This window comes from Argopecten irradians, chromosome 2, assembly GCF_041381155.1.
Source record: "Argopecten irradians isolate NY chromosome 2, Ai_NY, whole genome shotgun sequence".
Taxonomy (NCBI): Eukaryota; Metazoa; Mollusca; class Bivalvia; order Pectinida; family Pectinidae; genus Argopecten; species Argopecten irradians.
The window spans coordinates 37,976,338-37,993,383 of record NC_091135.1 but is presented as its reverse complement, the minus strand read 5'-3'; the positions used below and the strand labels follow the sequence as shown (position 1 = coordinate 37,993,383).

At 34.3% G+C, this 17,046-nt stretch overlaps 1 protein-coding gene across 11 annotated transcripts in view; it reads left to right on the top strand.

Annotated features, from left to right (window-relative positions):
* LOC138315389 (F-actin-uncapping protein LRRC16A-like) overlaps positions 1-17,046 on the top strand; it is a 71,901-nt gene that overhangs the window by 30,274 nt on the left and 24,581 nt on the right. For 6 of the 11 annotated variants that reach the window (XM_069256380.1, XM_069256376.1, XM_069256378.1 and 3 more), the window contains exons 10-25: positions 5,005-5,195; positions 5,637-5,714; positions 6,087-6,274; positions 7,421-7,572; positions 7,897-7,996; positions 8,712-8,766; positions 9,060-9,163; positions 9,536-9,673; positions 10,617-10,710; positions 11,141-11,239; positions 11,556-11,684; positions 12,010-12,126; positions 13,108-13,170; positions 14,297-14,406; positions 15,022-15,109; positions 15,285-15,443. In XM_069256380.1, the coding sequence (XP_069112481.1) occupies positions 5,005-5,195; positions 5,637-5,714; positions 6,087-6,274; positions 7,421-7,572; positions 7,897-7,996; positions 8,712-8,766; positions 9,060-9,163; positions 9,536-9,673; positions 10,617-10,710; positions 11,141-11,239; positions 11,556-11,684; positions 12,010-12,126; positions 13,108-13,170; positions 14,297-14,406; positions 15,022-15,109; positions 15,285-15,443 (1,865 nt within the window). Of the gene's footprint in view, positions 1-5,004; positions 5,196-5,636; positions 5,715-6,086; positions 6,275-7,420; positions 7,573-7,896; positions 7,997-8,711; positions 8,767-9,059; positions 9,164-9,535; positions 9,674-10,616; positions 10,711-11,140; positions 11,240-11,555; positions 11,685-12,009; positions 12,127-13,107; positions 13,171-14,296; positions 14,407-15,021; positions 15,110-15,284; positions 15,444-15,990; positions 16,027-17,046 lie in introns of all 11 variants that reach the window. The other 5 variants (XM_069256377.1, XM_069256375.1, XM_069256384.1 and 2 more) reach the window with 1 other exon arrangement.

Genomic DNA, 17,046 nt, shown 5'->3' with positions numbered 1-17,046 from the left:
AAGAAAAACATGTGAGTGATACAGGCCCTCTAGGCCTCTTGTTGTCTTTTCAAGTTCTGTTTGGTGAAATTCTGTATTTGTATATTACAGAGTTAACTGCCCTTGCGGGTATTTGATAGTTTTTTGTGTCGCTTGCAACGCAAGGGCGACACTTAGGTATCACTATGTCGGTGTCGGTGTCAGCGTCTGTGTCGGCGTCAGGGAAATAATCTCTGTGCGATAACTTAATTATTTATTGTCCAATTTCAATTAAATTTGGTATACTGCAATTAAATTTGGTATACTGCTTTATATCAATAAGATCTCGGATGAGTTCGATAATGGTCATAATCCGTCAATATTTTTAAGAGTTATGGGACTTTAAAATTGTCAAAACAGATAAATCCATGGTTTCAGCTTGATAACTTTATTATTTATTGTCCGATTTCAACCAAATTTGGTATACTGCTTTATATCAATGAGATCTCGCAAAAGTTTGATAATGGTCAAATTCTGTTAATATTTGCAAGAGTTACTGGACTTTAAAATCGTCAAAACATGGTTTCTGCTATATAGCTTCAGTATTTATTGTCCGATTTCAACCAAATTTGGTGTATTGCTATATATCAATGAGATCTTTGATGAGTTTGATACTGGTCAAAATCTGTCAATATTTGCAAGAGTTACTGGACTTTAAAATCGTCAAAACATGGTTTCTGCTATATAGCTTCAGTATTTATTGTCCGATTTCAACCAAATTTGGTGTATTGCTATATATCAATGAGATCTTTGATGAGTTTGATACTGGTCAAAATCTGTCAATATTTGCAAGAGTTACTGGACTTTAAAATCGTCAAAACATGGTTTCCGCTATATAGCTTCAGTATTTATTGTCCGATTTCAACCAAATTTGGTGTATTGCTATATATCAATGAGATCTTTGATGAGTTTGATACTGGTCAAAATCTGTCAATATTTGCAAGAGTTACTGGACTTTAAAATCGTCAAAACATGGTTTCCGCTATATAGCTTCAGTATTTATTGTCCGATTTCAACCAAATTTGGTGTATTGCTTTATATCAATGAGATTTAAAATGGGTTCAATACTGGCCAAAATCCATCAATATTTGCAAGAGTTACGGGTATTGATAACTTATTAACTAATTATCAGTGTTCAATCTACGGTTATTTTTCGTGGGTCCTTTTCAGTGGTTTTTGTGAAAACAATGGGTCCCACAGTGTTATAGATACCCATTCCCAGAAATTTCATAGGTCCTTTTAAAATTCTGTGAGTCCAGGACTCGGGATGCGCACGTAGATTTATCACTGAATTATTAACAATATTTTCAACTGTAAATAACTATTTTTTGTGATGCTGTTCAGGCGACACATCCACTTCTGTGGAATTCTTGTTTAAGTGTAACATAATATTTTTCTGAGAAAATATTTTCTCATAAGAAATGACGTCACAATTGATACCAATCCGCAAGGGTGATAACCCTGTACAACGCAAAGACAGATTATTTGATACTGCATCTAGTAAAACTTTGCTCTATTGTCCTATAGACGACTTAATCATTAACAACACACTTCCTCGTATGTGGTGTATTTATGTATGGTGATCGTAGACATGTTTACGTATGGGGATAACAATTTATCTGTGTAATGTCTCCTTGTGATAGTGAGATTACAATTCATTTATGTAATGTCTCCTTGTGATAGTGAGATTACAATACATTTATCTCTGTAATGTCTCCTTTTGATTGTGAGATAACAATTTATCGCTGTAATGTCTCCTTGTGATAGTGAGATTACAATATACAATATAACTGTGTTATGTCTCCTTGTGATAGTGAGATTACAATAAATCTGTGTAAATTCTCCTTGTGATTGTGAAATTACAATATAACTATGTTATGTCTCCTTGTGATAGTGAGATTACAATACATCTGTGTAATGTCTCCTTGTGATAGTGAGATTACAATTTATCTGTGTAATGTCTCCTTGTGATAGTGAGATTACAATACATCTGTGTAATGTCTCCTTGTGATAGTGGGATTACAATTCATTTGTTTTATGTCTCCTTGTGATAGTGAGATTACAATACATCTGTGTTATGTCTCCTTGTGATAGTGAGATTACAATATAACTGTGTTGTGTCTCCTTGTGATAGTGAGATTACAATACATCTGTGTAATGTCTCCTTGTGATAGTGAGATTACAATACATTTGTTTAATGTCTCCTAGTGATAGTGAGATTACAACACATTTGTGTAATGTCTCCTTGTGATAGTGAGATTACAATATAACTGTGTTATGTCTCCATGTGATAGTGAGATTACAATACATTTGTATAATATCTCCTTGTTATAGTTAGATTACAATATATCTGTGTAATGTCTCCTTGTGATAGGGAGATTACAAAATATCTGTGTAATGTCTCCTTGTGATAGTAAGATTACAATATATCTGTGTAATGTCTCCTTGGGATAGTGAGATTACAATACATCTGTGTTATGTCTCCTTGTGATAGTGAGATTACAATATAACTGTGTTGTGTCACCTTGTGATAGTGAGATTACAAAACATTTGTGTAATGTCTCCTTGTGATAGTGAGATTGCAATACATCTGTGTAATGTCTCCTTGTGATAGTGAGATTACAATTTATCCATGTAATGTCTCCTTGTGATAGTGAGATTACAATACATCTGTGTAATGTCTCCTTGTGATAGTGAGATTACAATATAACTGTGTTATGTCTCCATGTGATAGTGAGATTACAATACATGTGTGTAATGTCTCCTTGTTATAGTGAGATTACAATTTATCTCTGTAATGTCTCCATGTGATAGTGAGATTACAATATATCTGTGTAATGTCTCCTTGTGATAGTGAGATTACAATAAATTTGTGTAATGTCTCCTTGTGCAATACATCTGTGTAATGTCTCCTTGTGATACTGAGATTACAATTTAACTGTGTTATGTCTTTTTGTGATAGTGAGATTACAAAACATCATTGTAGTGTCTCCTTGTGATAGTGAGATTACAACACATTTGTGTAATGTCTCCTTTGATAGTGAGATTACAATTTATCTCTGTAATGTCTCCTTGTGATGGTGAGATTACAAAACATTTGTGTAATGTCTCCTTGTGCTAGTTAGATTACAATACATTTGTGTCATGTCTCCTTGTGATAGTGAGATTACAATTTATCTCTGTAATGTCTCCTTGTAATAGTGAGATTACAATACATTTGTGTAATGTCTCCTTGTGATAGTGAGATTACAAAACATATGTGTAATGTATCCTTGTGATAGTGAGATTACAATATATCTGTGTAATGCCTCCTTGTGATAGTGAGATTACAATAAATCTGAGTAATGTCTCCTTGTGATTGTGAGATTACAATATAGCTGTGTAATTTCTCCTTGTGATAGTGAGATTACAATATAACTGTGTTATGTCTCCTTGTGATAGTAAGATTACAATATATCTATGTAATGTCTCGTTGTGATAGTGAGATTGCAATTTAATTGTGTTATGTCTCCTTGTGATAGTTAGATTACAAAATATCTATGTAATGTCTCCTTGTGATAGTGAGATTACAACACATTTGTGTAATGTCTCCTTGTGATAGTGAGATTACAATTTATCTCTGTAATGTTTCCTTGTGAAAGTGAGATTACAAAACATTTGTGTAATGTCTCCTTGTGATAGTGAGATTACAATTCATCTATGTAACGTCTCGTTGTGATAGAGAGATTACAATATATCTGTATAATGTCTCCTTGTGATAGTGAGATTACAATTTATCTATGTAATGTCTCGTTGTGATAGAGAGATTACAATATATCTGTATAATGTCTCCTTGTTATAGTTAGATTACAATATATCTGTGTAATGTCTCCTTGTGATAGGGAGATTACAAAATATCTTTGTAATGTCTCCTTGTGATAGTAAGATTACAATATATCTGTGTAATGTCTCCTTGGGATAGGGAGATTACAATACATCTGTGTAATGTCTCCTTGTTATAGGGAGATTACAATATAACTGTGTAATGTCTCCTTGTGATAGGGAGATTACAATATATCTGTGTAATGTCTCCTTGTGATAGTGAGATTACAATATATCTGTGTAATGTCTCCTTGTGATAGTGAGATTACAATGTATCTGTGAAATTCTCCTTGTGATAATGAGATTACAATATATCTGTGTAATGTCTCCTTGTGATAGTGAGATTACAATATATCTGTGTAATGTCTCCTTGTGATAGTGAGATTACAATATCTCATTGTAATGTCTCCTTGTGATAATGAGATTACAATATATCTCTGTAATGTCTCCTTGTGATAACGATATTACAATATATATATGTAATGTCTCCTTGTGATAGTTAGATCATTGCTAAGTTTATAGTGGTACCTAACTGAAGCATACAGCCAATGATACATTTCAGGACATCCCAACTGTACACATGGCAGAGACAGTAAGTGAACTAGGCGTCTCTTGCTTAAAACAAGAAAAGTTTTATTGAGATTTCATAAACTAAAATGTATCGGAAAGGGACTGAAATGTATCGGAAAAGGACTGAAATGTATTGGAAAGGGACTGAAATGTATTGTGAAGGGACTGAAATGTATTGGGAAGGGACTGAAATGTATTGGGAAGGGACTGAAATGTATCGGAAAAGGACTGAAATGTATTGGGAAGGGACTGAAATGTATTGGAAAGGGACTGAAATGTATTGGAAAGGGACTGAAATGTATCGGAAAGGGAATGAAATGTATCGGAAAGGGACTGAAATGTATCGGAAAGGGACTGAAATGTATCGGAAAGGGACTGAAATGTATCGGAAAGGGACTGAAATGTATTGGAAAGGGACTGAAATGTATTGGGAAGGGACTGATATGTATTGAAGCAATGTAAAGAAATGCATTGGTGTAAATTTGGTTTCTGATCATGATTTTTTGTATGTTTAAACAACTACATTTTAATTCTCCTTTTGATTTTGTGTTATAGCCATTATACATCTGATTGGGTCCTTGGGCAGTTTGTGTCGAGGTTTGGTCCAGCTTGACATTAGCCATATAAAACTTACAGGGAAGAGTCTAAACAGAGTAGCGGAAACCTTAACACATAACGCTGTCGTAGGGAGCAAACTCCTAACCCTGAACCTGTCTGATAATCCGGCAAAGGGTGAAGATCTCCAGGTAAGTCTTGTAGTCCTGAACCTGTCTGATAATCTGACAGATTGTACTGTTACCCTGATCCTGTTAACACAAAATGTCTGACACAAAATCTTCTAATACAAAACTACAGATTAAATATGTATGCTATTTAATCTCTTTGTGGAGAGTTATCTCCTCTTGATTTAAAAAAAATATCATGTCATTGTTTAATGTTAGAATTCTGTTGAATGTTCACAAAATCATGTGATTATTACATTATATTGCAAAAAAGACAGATTTAATTAGACTTCTTGTGAATAACTAAGAGGCTTAGAGCCCTAATATTTAGCCGGAAACATGCTGGGATAAAGGGCTACCAAGTTTGTGAAAATGAATTACCTTGACCTTCAAATTATTTTAAAGCCTTAACGATTGACACTTTTGACACAGACCTGGACCTTATGTTTTCTGTTATGATTGCAGAAGTTGTACCACTTCCTGGCTAGTCCCAACACACTCACCCACTTGGACCTCTCCGGAATTGACTGTGCTCTTGAAAATGTAAGTGTTTGTGATGTAAGATTCATTTAAAGATTTCAATACCAGATTTTAGTGGACAAATATGTTGTTCAGAACTATCTTTTACTTAATGCAGGTTTTGTATTCCATGGACTTCTCTTCAGTCAAGATAGATGAATATGATATGTAGTTTTTCACTGCCAGCTAGACTAATAAAGTAAAATTTCATTTAGTTTTTAGAAAAAAGGCGGATTTACAGAAATGCTCGACTGTTCTTAGCTTTTGTTATTGACAATGCATCTTTCTAGTTATACACAAATCAAGAATGAAAGTCCAGCCAAAAAGTACCTGCGGTAATATTTCATTTCCTTATTAGACCTATCAATAAATATTTTGATGTATTTCTGTTTACAGCTGTGTGGACCATTAGTACGAGGCTGCTCTGCTACTCTTACACATCTAAACCTTGCCAGGAACACATTCTCTTACAAGAAAGTAAAAGAAGTAACGGCGCCACCGTCGTGGAAACAGTTTTTTTCTAGTGTGTATGATCTACAGCATTTGGACCTATCAGGCTGTAAACTTCCTCCGGAGCCACTCAGGTAAAATGGGTAAATCAAGAATTTTAGAAGACAAAAATCTGAGGATGAGTAATATATATAGCCAGTAATATTGTCTCTTGTGTTACTGTTACAGAGAGTTACTCTAAAGTGTAGTCAGTAATTGTTGTCCCTCATGTTCTGTAGTTGGTAATTATTGTTCCTCATGTTACTGTAGCCAGTAATATTGTCCCTCATGTTACTTTATCCAGTATTTTTGTCCCTCGTGTTACTGTTACAGGGAGCTACTGTTAGGTATAGCCAGTGATATTATCCTTCATGTTACTGTTACAGAGAGTAACTGTCAGTAATATTGTCCCTCATGTTACAGTAGCCAGTGATATTATCCTTCATGTTACTGTTACAGAGAGTTACTGTTAGGTATAGCCAGTGATATTATCCTTCATGTTACTGTTACAGAGAGTTACTGTTAGGTATATCCAGTAATATTATCCTTCATGTTACTGTTACAGAAAGCTACTGTTAGGTATAGCCAGTGATATTATCCTTCATGTTACTGTTACAGAGAGTTACTGTTAGGTATATCCAGTAATATTATCCTTCATGTTACTGTTACAGAGAGCTACTGTTAGGTATAGCCAGTGATATTATCCTTCATGTTACTGTTACAGAGAGTTACTGTCAGTAATATTGTCCCTCATGTTACTGTAGCCAGTAATATTATCCTTCATGTTACTGTTACAGAGAGCTACTGTTAGGTATATCCAGTAATATTATCCTTCATGTTACTGTTACAGAGAGCTACTGTTAGGTATAGCCAGTGATATTATCCTTCATGTTACTGTTACAGAGAGTTACTGTTAGGTATAGCCAGTGATATTATCCTTCATGTTACTGTTACAGGGAGTTACTGTTAGGTATAGCCAGTAATATTATCCCTCATGTTACTATTACAGGGAGCTACTGTTAGGTATATCCAGTGATATTATCCTTCATGTTACTGTTACAGAGAGTTACTGTCAGTAATATTGTCCCTCATGTTACTGTAGCCAGTAATATTATCCTTCATGTTACTGTTACAGAGAGCTACTGTTAGGTATATCCAGTGATATTATCCTTCATGTTACTGTTACAGAAAGCTACTGTTAGGTATAGCCAGTAATATTATCCTTCATGTTACTGTTACAGAGAGCTACTGTTAGGTATAGCCAGCAATATACACCTGAGCGGTTTACACCTGGATCTCAGTGGTAACGACCTGATGTCACAGGGGAGCACTGTTTTGGAAAGTTGTGTCAGCAATGTAGCCTGTCTCAGAAGCCTCGACCTCAGTAACAATGGTATTTATAAAAATAAAATAGTTCATTTGGATATTGTGGTGCTGGAACTAAGGTGTCTGACATTCTACCACTGGCTCTCTACCTTTTGGTCTCTAGTTTAAAGTTTGAACATAATTAATTCCACCTAGAAGAGGGTTGAGAGGAAGAGTATGAGCTTAATAGAGGATTTGATTTGATTAATGGTAAACGAACTTAAACATGTTGTGGTTTAATGTGATTTCCATTTTCTGTCAGTCCGTCGTTACATGTTACCATTTAACTTCTGAAAAACCAAGAAGCCTAAAAACATATATTCCACCTGTAGCTTGCTTTGTGTGTTTACAGGTATTGATCAAAATCTCATCAGCCTGCTCAACTGGATCAGAAACAACAAAGGGATCAAACACCTGGCTATCGGCCGTAACTTTGACCACATGAAACCCAGGTAATTTGTCAATGAATCAAACACTTGGCCATCGTCCATAACTTTGAACACATGAAACCCAGGTAAGTTGTCAATGAATCAAACACCTGGCTATCGGCTGTAACTTTGACCACATAAAAGCCAGGTAAGTTGTCAACGAATCAAACACTTGACTATCGTCCATAACTTTGAACACATAAAACCCAGGTAAGTTGTCATTGAATCAAACACCTGGCTATCGGCTGTAACTTTGACCACATAAAAGCCAGGTAAGTTGTCAACGAATCAAACACTTGACTATCGTCCATAACTTTGACCACATAAAAGCCAGGTAAGTTGTCAACGAATCAAACACTTGACTATCGTCCATAACTTTGAACACATAAAACCCAGGTAAGTTGTCATTGAATCAAACACCTGGCTATCAGCTGTAACTTTGACCACATAAAACCCAGGTAAGTTGTCATTGAATCAAACACCTGGCTATCAGCTGTAACTTTGACCACATAAAACCCAGGTAAATTGTCAACGAATCAAACACCTGGCTATCGGTCAAAGTCTTAATTGTGGATTTCTATTATACAAGAAAATAAACTGTTATATGTTTGGATTAATTTGTCATCAATAATTTGGCAGTGGTCACCAAAATGAGATTCTCTTATAAAAGGTTATGAACTAATCAACAGTCTGTTTCTATCTTAACCTTAGTATTTGATTTTACCATGTGTCATTTCAGAAATCTACCAGGAGTCCTTGATGCCATTGTCCAACTAATTCAGGATGAAGATTTTGTAAGTTTCCACATCACAATACAAAGGACAAGTATTGTATTTAATTAAAAGAAATGGATTTCTTTAAACCACATTGCTAAAGAAATAAGTATACAAATTCATAGCTGCAATGAGAGTTTTCTGTAACAACTTTGTAATATATTTTATATTTGTGATATATTCGACACACAAACTTTTCACTTCATTCTTTGCAATATTGGCATTTATTGTTTTAAAGTTAATTGATTGAAACATGTTTGTGGTTCTTCATGAGCTATTAAAATTTTGAATTCTATTGTTTTTGTTTTTGATAGCATCTTGAGTCTCTGTCATTAGCTGATTCCAAACTAAGGGGTAATATATCAACAATCCTCAACTCTCTCGGCAGTAACTTGACGCTCATAGAAATTGACATCAGGTAATGGTTTATCATGTCATTTTATCCTTGTTCACAAACATAAGACAAGACAACAGTCACTACCTACCCACAAGGGCAGATAACTCTGTAATGTGCAAATATAGATTAGCAAAGAGAAAATCAATAGCTGGAAATTCTTAAGATTTCACATGCCATACCACTTAGTTTAAAACCGTTGGAAAATTGTCAGTGTTGTATAGATGTTAATTCCATTTTAGATCCTTTAGATTTTTGTACCTACCTGGGAAAGGTAAACAGCAAGATGGTCCTTTTAAGATGCTCTATTTGGGTTACAGAGATTACCATTAATTTTGGACCCCACACTGTCCTGTTTTGTTTCTATGGTTACAGTACTTTGTTTTTGTTTTACAGTGGAAACAGCATGGGAGACTTTGGAGCCAGGATGTTGTCCAAGGCCCTTCAGATTAACACCAAACTGCGGACTATCCTGTGGGATAAAAACGCTACCTCTGTTCAGGGCTTTGAGGATATCGCAGGAGCTCTGGAGAAGTAAGGAAAATTATTTTTTGTTTTCTTTTTAGTCCACCATCATCAAATGCTTATTCAAATTGTTTTTCTTCCATGGTCCATAGTGCATCCTTCCGTCTGTCCGTCAGGCAGCTGTCTTGTATTTTAATAGTTAAAGTTTGTTATCACCATTTCTCAGAAAGCACTGAAGGGACCATTCTCAGTATTTCATATGTAGGTTCCCCTAGTGCCCTAGTTGTGCATATTGCATTTTGGGACCAATCAGTCAACAAGATGGCCACCAAGCAGCCTTTATGGATTTTGATATCTAAAGTTTGTAATCACATTTTCTCAGACAGTACTGAAAGGATCGTTCTCTCCAATTTCTCACATGTAGGTTCCCCTAGGCCCCTAGTTGTGCATTTTGCATTTTGGTACCAATCAGTCAGAAAGATGGCCGCCAGGCCGCCATCTTGTATTTTGGTATCATTGTTACCACTACACGTATTTCTCAAAAGGTACTGAAAGGACCATTCGCATATTACATATGGAGGTTCCCCTTGGGCCCTAGATGTGCATATTTTTTTACTGATCGATCAACGATATGGTCGACGGCCGCCATATTGAATTTTAGTATTTGAAGTTTGTTACTGCTATTTCTGGGAAAAAAATTCTGAAGGAATCTGTTTCAAATTTCATATGTAGGTTCCCCTTGGGCTCTTCTTGTGCATATTGTATTTTGGGAGACATCTGTCTTCAAAATGGCCGACTGGCTGCCATCTTGGATTTTGATAGTAAAGTTTGAAAAGCAGAGAAAGGATCCGTCTTTCAATTGTCAGACATAGATCATTCTTTTGTGAACGCCAAGATCCCTCTGGGATCTCTTGTCTGATGAGCAAATTTGAAGATGGTTTCTTTATCATTTTAGCCATATATAGATCTAAATAACTTTGTTCACTTACCTTATTGATTTTTCAACCATCAGAAACTACACCCTGAAGAAGATGCCAAATCCAATCAACGATGCTGGTCCGGCCCTGAAACAGCATCCAGAGAGAACAGAAGCTGCTCTACAGAAGGTACCATATTGTCTTTGATTTAGAAGAGCTTAAATATGTATACATTGGCATTTGTAGACCAGTATGTGAAGGCCAACATGTGAAAGTCAAATTGTGAAGGTAGACCTGTAAAAGTCAATATTTTTTTTATGTGAAGGCCAACTAATGAAAATCAATATGTGAAGGCCGATGTCATGGTGACATGTCAAGGTCAACATGTGAAAGTCAAATTGTGAAGGCCATCATGGCCAACATGTGAAGTCTGATATGTGAAGACCAACATATGTAGTCCAATATATGACGACTGACATGCCATAATGGGATGACTTAGGTTTAGCAAAATCAAACGTTTTGGATTGACAACATGTTCATTGAACATTCAAAAGCTTTTTCAAATATATTCCTGTTATTAGAATTTTTTGTAAAATATTTTTGTTTTGTATCAATACAGATCGAGATGTTACTACAAAGAAACCACAGTCCCCAGAAGTATTCCTCTGACCAAGGCTTTAGGATGCAGCAGGGCTTTCTTGTCAGCTCCACACAACAGGTAAATAGTCCTCACATATACATAGGCCTGTGATCGTACAGGAATTATTTTTTATGCAACTGCATTGAATGGCCCTACTTCTGTCTAGAGTCATTTCCACCGAAGTGCAATAAGCATGACACATTCATATATGTTCAAAATAGCTTATTGTGAATACCTGTATTTCAATGGCCATCCTGAAAACTTGTCTGAAATACTGAATATAGTATTGAATAAATCATGATTTAGATGTAAAGAATATTGAACTAGCAACTACGGTTGTGAATCACAATTTTAATATGAATGTATTCTATATAATCGACCTTGACCTTTATAGATGATGGACCGACTGGTGGTACAGAATCAGGACACCGTCAATGCCCTTAGCCTGGGCAACACGGACGACTTTCAGTCTGATATGGACTTGGCCAGTAGTCTCATCAAAGATGCAGGGAACTCCAAACAGGTATCAATACTTTATAGAGTTCATTGGTTCTCATTATTACTCAAAATAAAGCATCAAAATATTTAAAATACATTTTACTGTATACCAACTTTTTTTGGGCTACTTAATTTCAAGTTTCCATGCATAACGACTTTTTCACAATGTAATCTCATGATTTACAGTTTAATTGATTACAGGCAATTTATTTTCACAATTTACAACATCCGCTTACCATACAATTGCACATGACAATAAGTTGGATTACAGTAAAAAAAGAATGGTTTTAACAGTTAATAATCACAAGTTCAAAAAATAATAACAATCCTGATAAATATTTTTGCTTCAGTTGTTACCACAGCTACAAGTGATAGCCAATAAGTCAATATCTCCAGGAAACCCAGTGGAGGACTGTCTTAAGGAAATGTCGGATACGCTGAGACAGATGTTGGAAAAACATATGAAGGTATATACATTTCTGTCTCTCACAAGGTAGACTTTATATGTGAAAATACCTCTGAAAGCTTGTAGAGAAAAATCCCTGTAGAATGATATATTTAAGCACCTGCCATGGAATTTGGTTGACAAATATTGTTACCCTTGTCCATCCTGTTGTGTCTGGTCTTCGATCTGTTTCATTATCCCTTCTTCCCATGGTAACATGAATGAGAACTAGCTCTAGGCTAGGTTGCTGTCATGGTTATTATCTCATAATCACTATGAAGTAAGGGAGGTAATTCAGACAAATCATGTGTATAAGATTAATGGGACAATTCAGTCTAAGAGAACATTAAAATTTGTACATATATCGGAAAAAACCCAGTTCTAATGGAAATTAGATCAGTCGGTTTTACTGTGATATGCCAGAAAAGCCCATGGTGGTGAAATGCGTGTGAAATGTTCAAACTCGCTTGCTGTCCTCCATTACACATTGTGGTCGAACTTCTTGTATGCCGAACCCTGTCCCTTAATTGCTCGTAGAGTAATGCTACTTATGTCTAGAACTGCTCAAATCGCTCTGACAGTAGCGTGTTTACCTCATTATGTGAATTGTCTTGCCTAAAAATAATTTTATTACCTCCTCAGTGGTTATGTAGTTAACGTGCGTGACTTTGACTCTGGTATGGGTACAGCGTACATATTGTTCATACTTAATCGTCAATATTGATCAACGACTTAAAATACTAATCAATGACGTGGAATTTGTCAATATTTCTTGTTGTATGTTTCATGAGGAATAAAGAACATTACATTTATGTCATATTTTACTTCTTGGATATGTAAAAGAATTAGCCTGAGTGAATTGTCCCTTTAAGGATATGGTGACATATTACACGTATTAATAACACATCCCTAAATAAATCTGTTTGAAATATTGATTTTTCAGGAGTTGAATTCATACTGAGAATATGTGTCTTGATAAGAATTTGTTTTTATGTTGGAACAGAAAACTGTTGAAGACATGTTGGAATGCACAGGGAACCAATGCGCCTCAGTCATGGCCAGCAAGGTAATTCATAATCATATAAAATATGTTGTAATTTCAATTATCAAGTAATATAAGTGTCATCATTTCAAAATGGGATAAAATTACTGTTTAACTCTTTGAAATGAAATCAATGACAACAATTGATCCTATACCTGATGAAGAATTAATTTTGTAGTTGCTAGGGAAAAATCTGTCTACTACTGGGGTAGGCAAAAGACAACTCATATATGTTATACAATTACATGACTTCATCAAGATATTGTCAATGATGTCATCAATGATGTCATCAATAGTGAGGCATAATGACATTCCTTTGGTGACACATCAATGAAAATACTTCAACACAACTAAAATGTCATTATTTTCATTTAGGTATAGGAGTAAAATAATCATCCATGGGTCTGTCAAATGTACAGATATCTAAGTCCTTATTGAAGATTCGGCTGGTTAGCACTCAGCAAGCCTTATGTTGATCAGCCATTGGCTGGTTAGCACTCAGCAAGCCTTATGTTGATCAGATAAAATCTTACACTCAGGTTGAGATATCCCTATCTCAACCATACAAGATTCTATTATTATATCACTATCAAACTCTACATCTTTATCATGAATTGAACATTTACGGTTTTTGTGTCACCTACAATGCAAGTGCGACATATAGGTATCACTGTGCTGGTGTCAGCGGCGTCCGGAAAACTGTTTCCATGCAACAACTTTAGTATTTATTGTCCGATTTCAACCAAACTTGGTATATTGCTTTATACCATTGAGATCTCGGATGAGTTCGATATTGGTAAAAATTTGTCAATATTTGCAAGAGAAACAGGAATTTAAAATCATCAAAACAGATATTTTCTTGGTGTCTGCTCAATAACTGTTGTATTTATTATCCGATTTCAACCAAATTATGTATATTGCTTTATATCAATGAGATGTCATAGGGGTTTAATTCTGGTCAAAATCCGTAAATATTTGCAAGAGTTACAGCTAGCACTTGATAACTTCACTTAATCAGTTATTAACAATATTTTCAACGGTAAATAACTATTTTATGTGATGTTTTAAACTGCTGTGCAGGCGACACATCCACTTCCGTGGAATTCTTATACATTATAATTCACACGCATAATACTTACTGTTTTAAAAGGAGGTGAAATCGGACTTGGAGACAGACTGTGGCGAAAAGAGTTCACTTCCTAAAGATTTCACCAAACATATACTGGACAGTGTGGAGACAGAAATATTTAACAAACTCAGGTAAGTTTGATTGGTTGGATTTTAATGTCCTATTAACAGCCAAGGTCATTTGAGGACATACCATATTAAAGAGTTGGCTGAAAGCCATATTTCCCTCAGAAAAATCATCAGGCAAAGTTCAAATCTACACCAGAAATAGAGGGTTTGTGGTAATATTTCTTTAGAGCCATATATACATCTATAATTAATTATTATAATTAAATGTAGTATGTCCTTGTGATGGATCAAGATATGAAAAAAACAAATATTGAAACAAATCTGTTTCCCAAGGGCTTTCGTAGCTACCGTTGCTCTTCAGGGGATGTTGTTAAGATTTGTTTCAATATCTAATTTTTCATAATTAATATATATACATATCAAACAAAAGAAAGTCATGAAAGTCGTCATTTTATCGTCATTAGTTGTAAAAGTATATACATTTTCAATCAAAGGTAAAGTAAATCATATCAACAGGAATACTGAATACTTCTTAACATGTTTTAAAAAACTAAATCAATGATTGCTGCCAATTACTGTCAAAATATACATTGTTTAAGGTTGCTTTTGGTTCATTGATTACAGAATTAAATGCATTTGTTCTTTGCAACTTCTATGACCATATTGATATTGTTTCAGTGAACTAAATTTAGTGGTAGCTACCCACATCTCTGACCGAGTGATGGATGAAGTCATAGACACGCTGTCATCAAGTCACAAAACACTGGTATGTAAAACAAACAAATAACTTGTGAAGAAAGTATTACACAAGTTAATGGAAAAAATTGAAGTAGTCTATAATTAATAAACAGATGGTGTTTATACAGAGATGGTCTCTAAGGTAGGTTTCTCAAGATGTCAGGGTAACTTTCAGTACTATAATTTGTGCGCGTTTTCTTCAGACAAATCACCTGAATGTGATGAAGAGCAGTAAATCTGTGAAAAGTCAACGAGAGTCAAAGAAGGAAGAGAGCAAGGAGACAGAGGAAAAATCAGATGAGGGAAAGGAAAAACAAGAAAGCCAGGAAAAGAACCTACTTAATGTCGATTCCTCACCTATGGTATATATACTAAATCTTTTTATCTTTATATCATGACACATTTCATTTCCATAGGAATTAATTCTTTGATCGAGAGGCTTTCTACCAGATTGTGAAATTTTCTGGTTTGGAATAAATCGGAAAAGATGACAATGATTATTTATAACAGTTGGAAAGCTTCAGTGTTATTGTCATTGCTAACAGCAATGAAATAAAATTAACTTCATTTTTTTATGTATTTCAGAAGACTTGTTAAAACTCTCCTTATTTAGATACAGATGGAACAGTTTTTTTGTACAAAACGGGGGATGTCTCCATGTTAAATAGATATACTCCTAACAAGCACTTTAATGTCAGTAGCAAACTCATTTTGTAAAACTACGATGTTAGAATCTGTAATTTGAAAATCAATATTTTTATTCCAAACATATTTATGAAAAGGAATCTTTATGAAATACTAGAATTTGTAATAAAAAAATGATATGCCCAAATATCTGTATGAAAAAGACTGTTTGCTTTTCCATTTTTAATGTTAACTAAATTACTGGTTTATATTATGATACTGTAGCTAAGACTCTGGGGTGAAGGACCTGGTTTCAACTTGGTATATATTACCTAGTATTTCTCTCCTCTTATCAAAATAATCTGGTAATGGAAATCTCTAATGCTAACTAGCTAACAGCCATAAGATCTAGTAGACGAAGCTCTCTAATAGATTTCAGTATGATGTAAACTAAACTCTGCCGCTCATCAGCTAGTCTTTGACAGTCCTACTGTGCTTTGTCATCTACCAATGGATCTCTTCCGTCCATCACTGCAAGTTATGAAAGATTGATCAAAATATTTACCTGATATTCAAAATTTGTATACTTTTAATTTGAAATGCCAAGTATGTTCTCAGATTGATGGAATCATAATTAGTATGATTTTATCAGTCTTAGATTGTGCATTTTCACATGTGAAATATGTCTTTTTATGTCTCCCCATAGAATTATATAGAGTAGGAAATATCTTAGATTTCTGGTAGAAACACCCCGTGATAAAGTTCATAAATTTATATGTAAAACAATACCTTTTCAAGAAGAAAAGTTCGCCAATATTAAAACTAATGTGTATCATTGCCAATATTTATATATATCTATCTATATATATATATATATATATATATGTTTGATAAACATTGCATTAAAAGTATTAGCCAGAATTGCAGTCTAAAGCATATGATGCATGGGTGACAACAAAGGCATATAATTTCTTTTACTAAAACATCTTCAAAGTGTCAGTTAAAGATGTCTCCTAAATATAATTCTTACCTGAAGATTAAAAAAAGATAATACTGTTATAAGATTAAAATATTTTTCCTTCAAAGTAAAATATATTATAAATGCTTTTGGTTGTTATCATGATGAAATATTTGATTGTTTTTGATATGTGTTATATATATATCTGTAAATGTTTTATATCTACGTATCGTTACTATAGATATGATAATTGTATATTATATATTGATATCTATAGAATAATTATTAGATGTTATACATATAGCATGGGATTGGTGCTCTGCTAAAAAGATGACTTCATAGTTTTTTTTTTTTTTTTTTATTATTCCTTTTTTTACTGAACA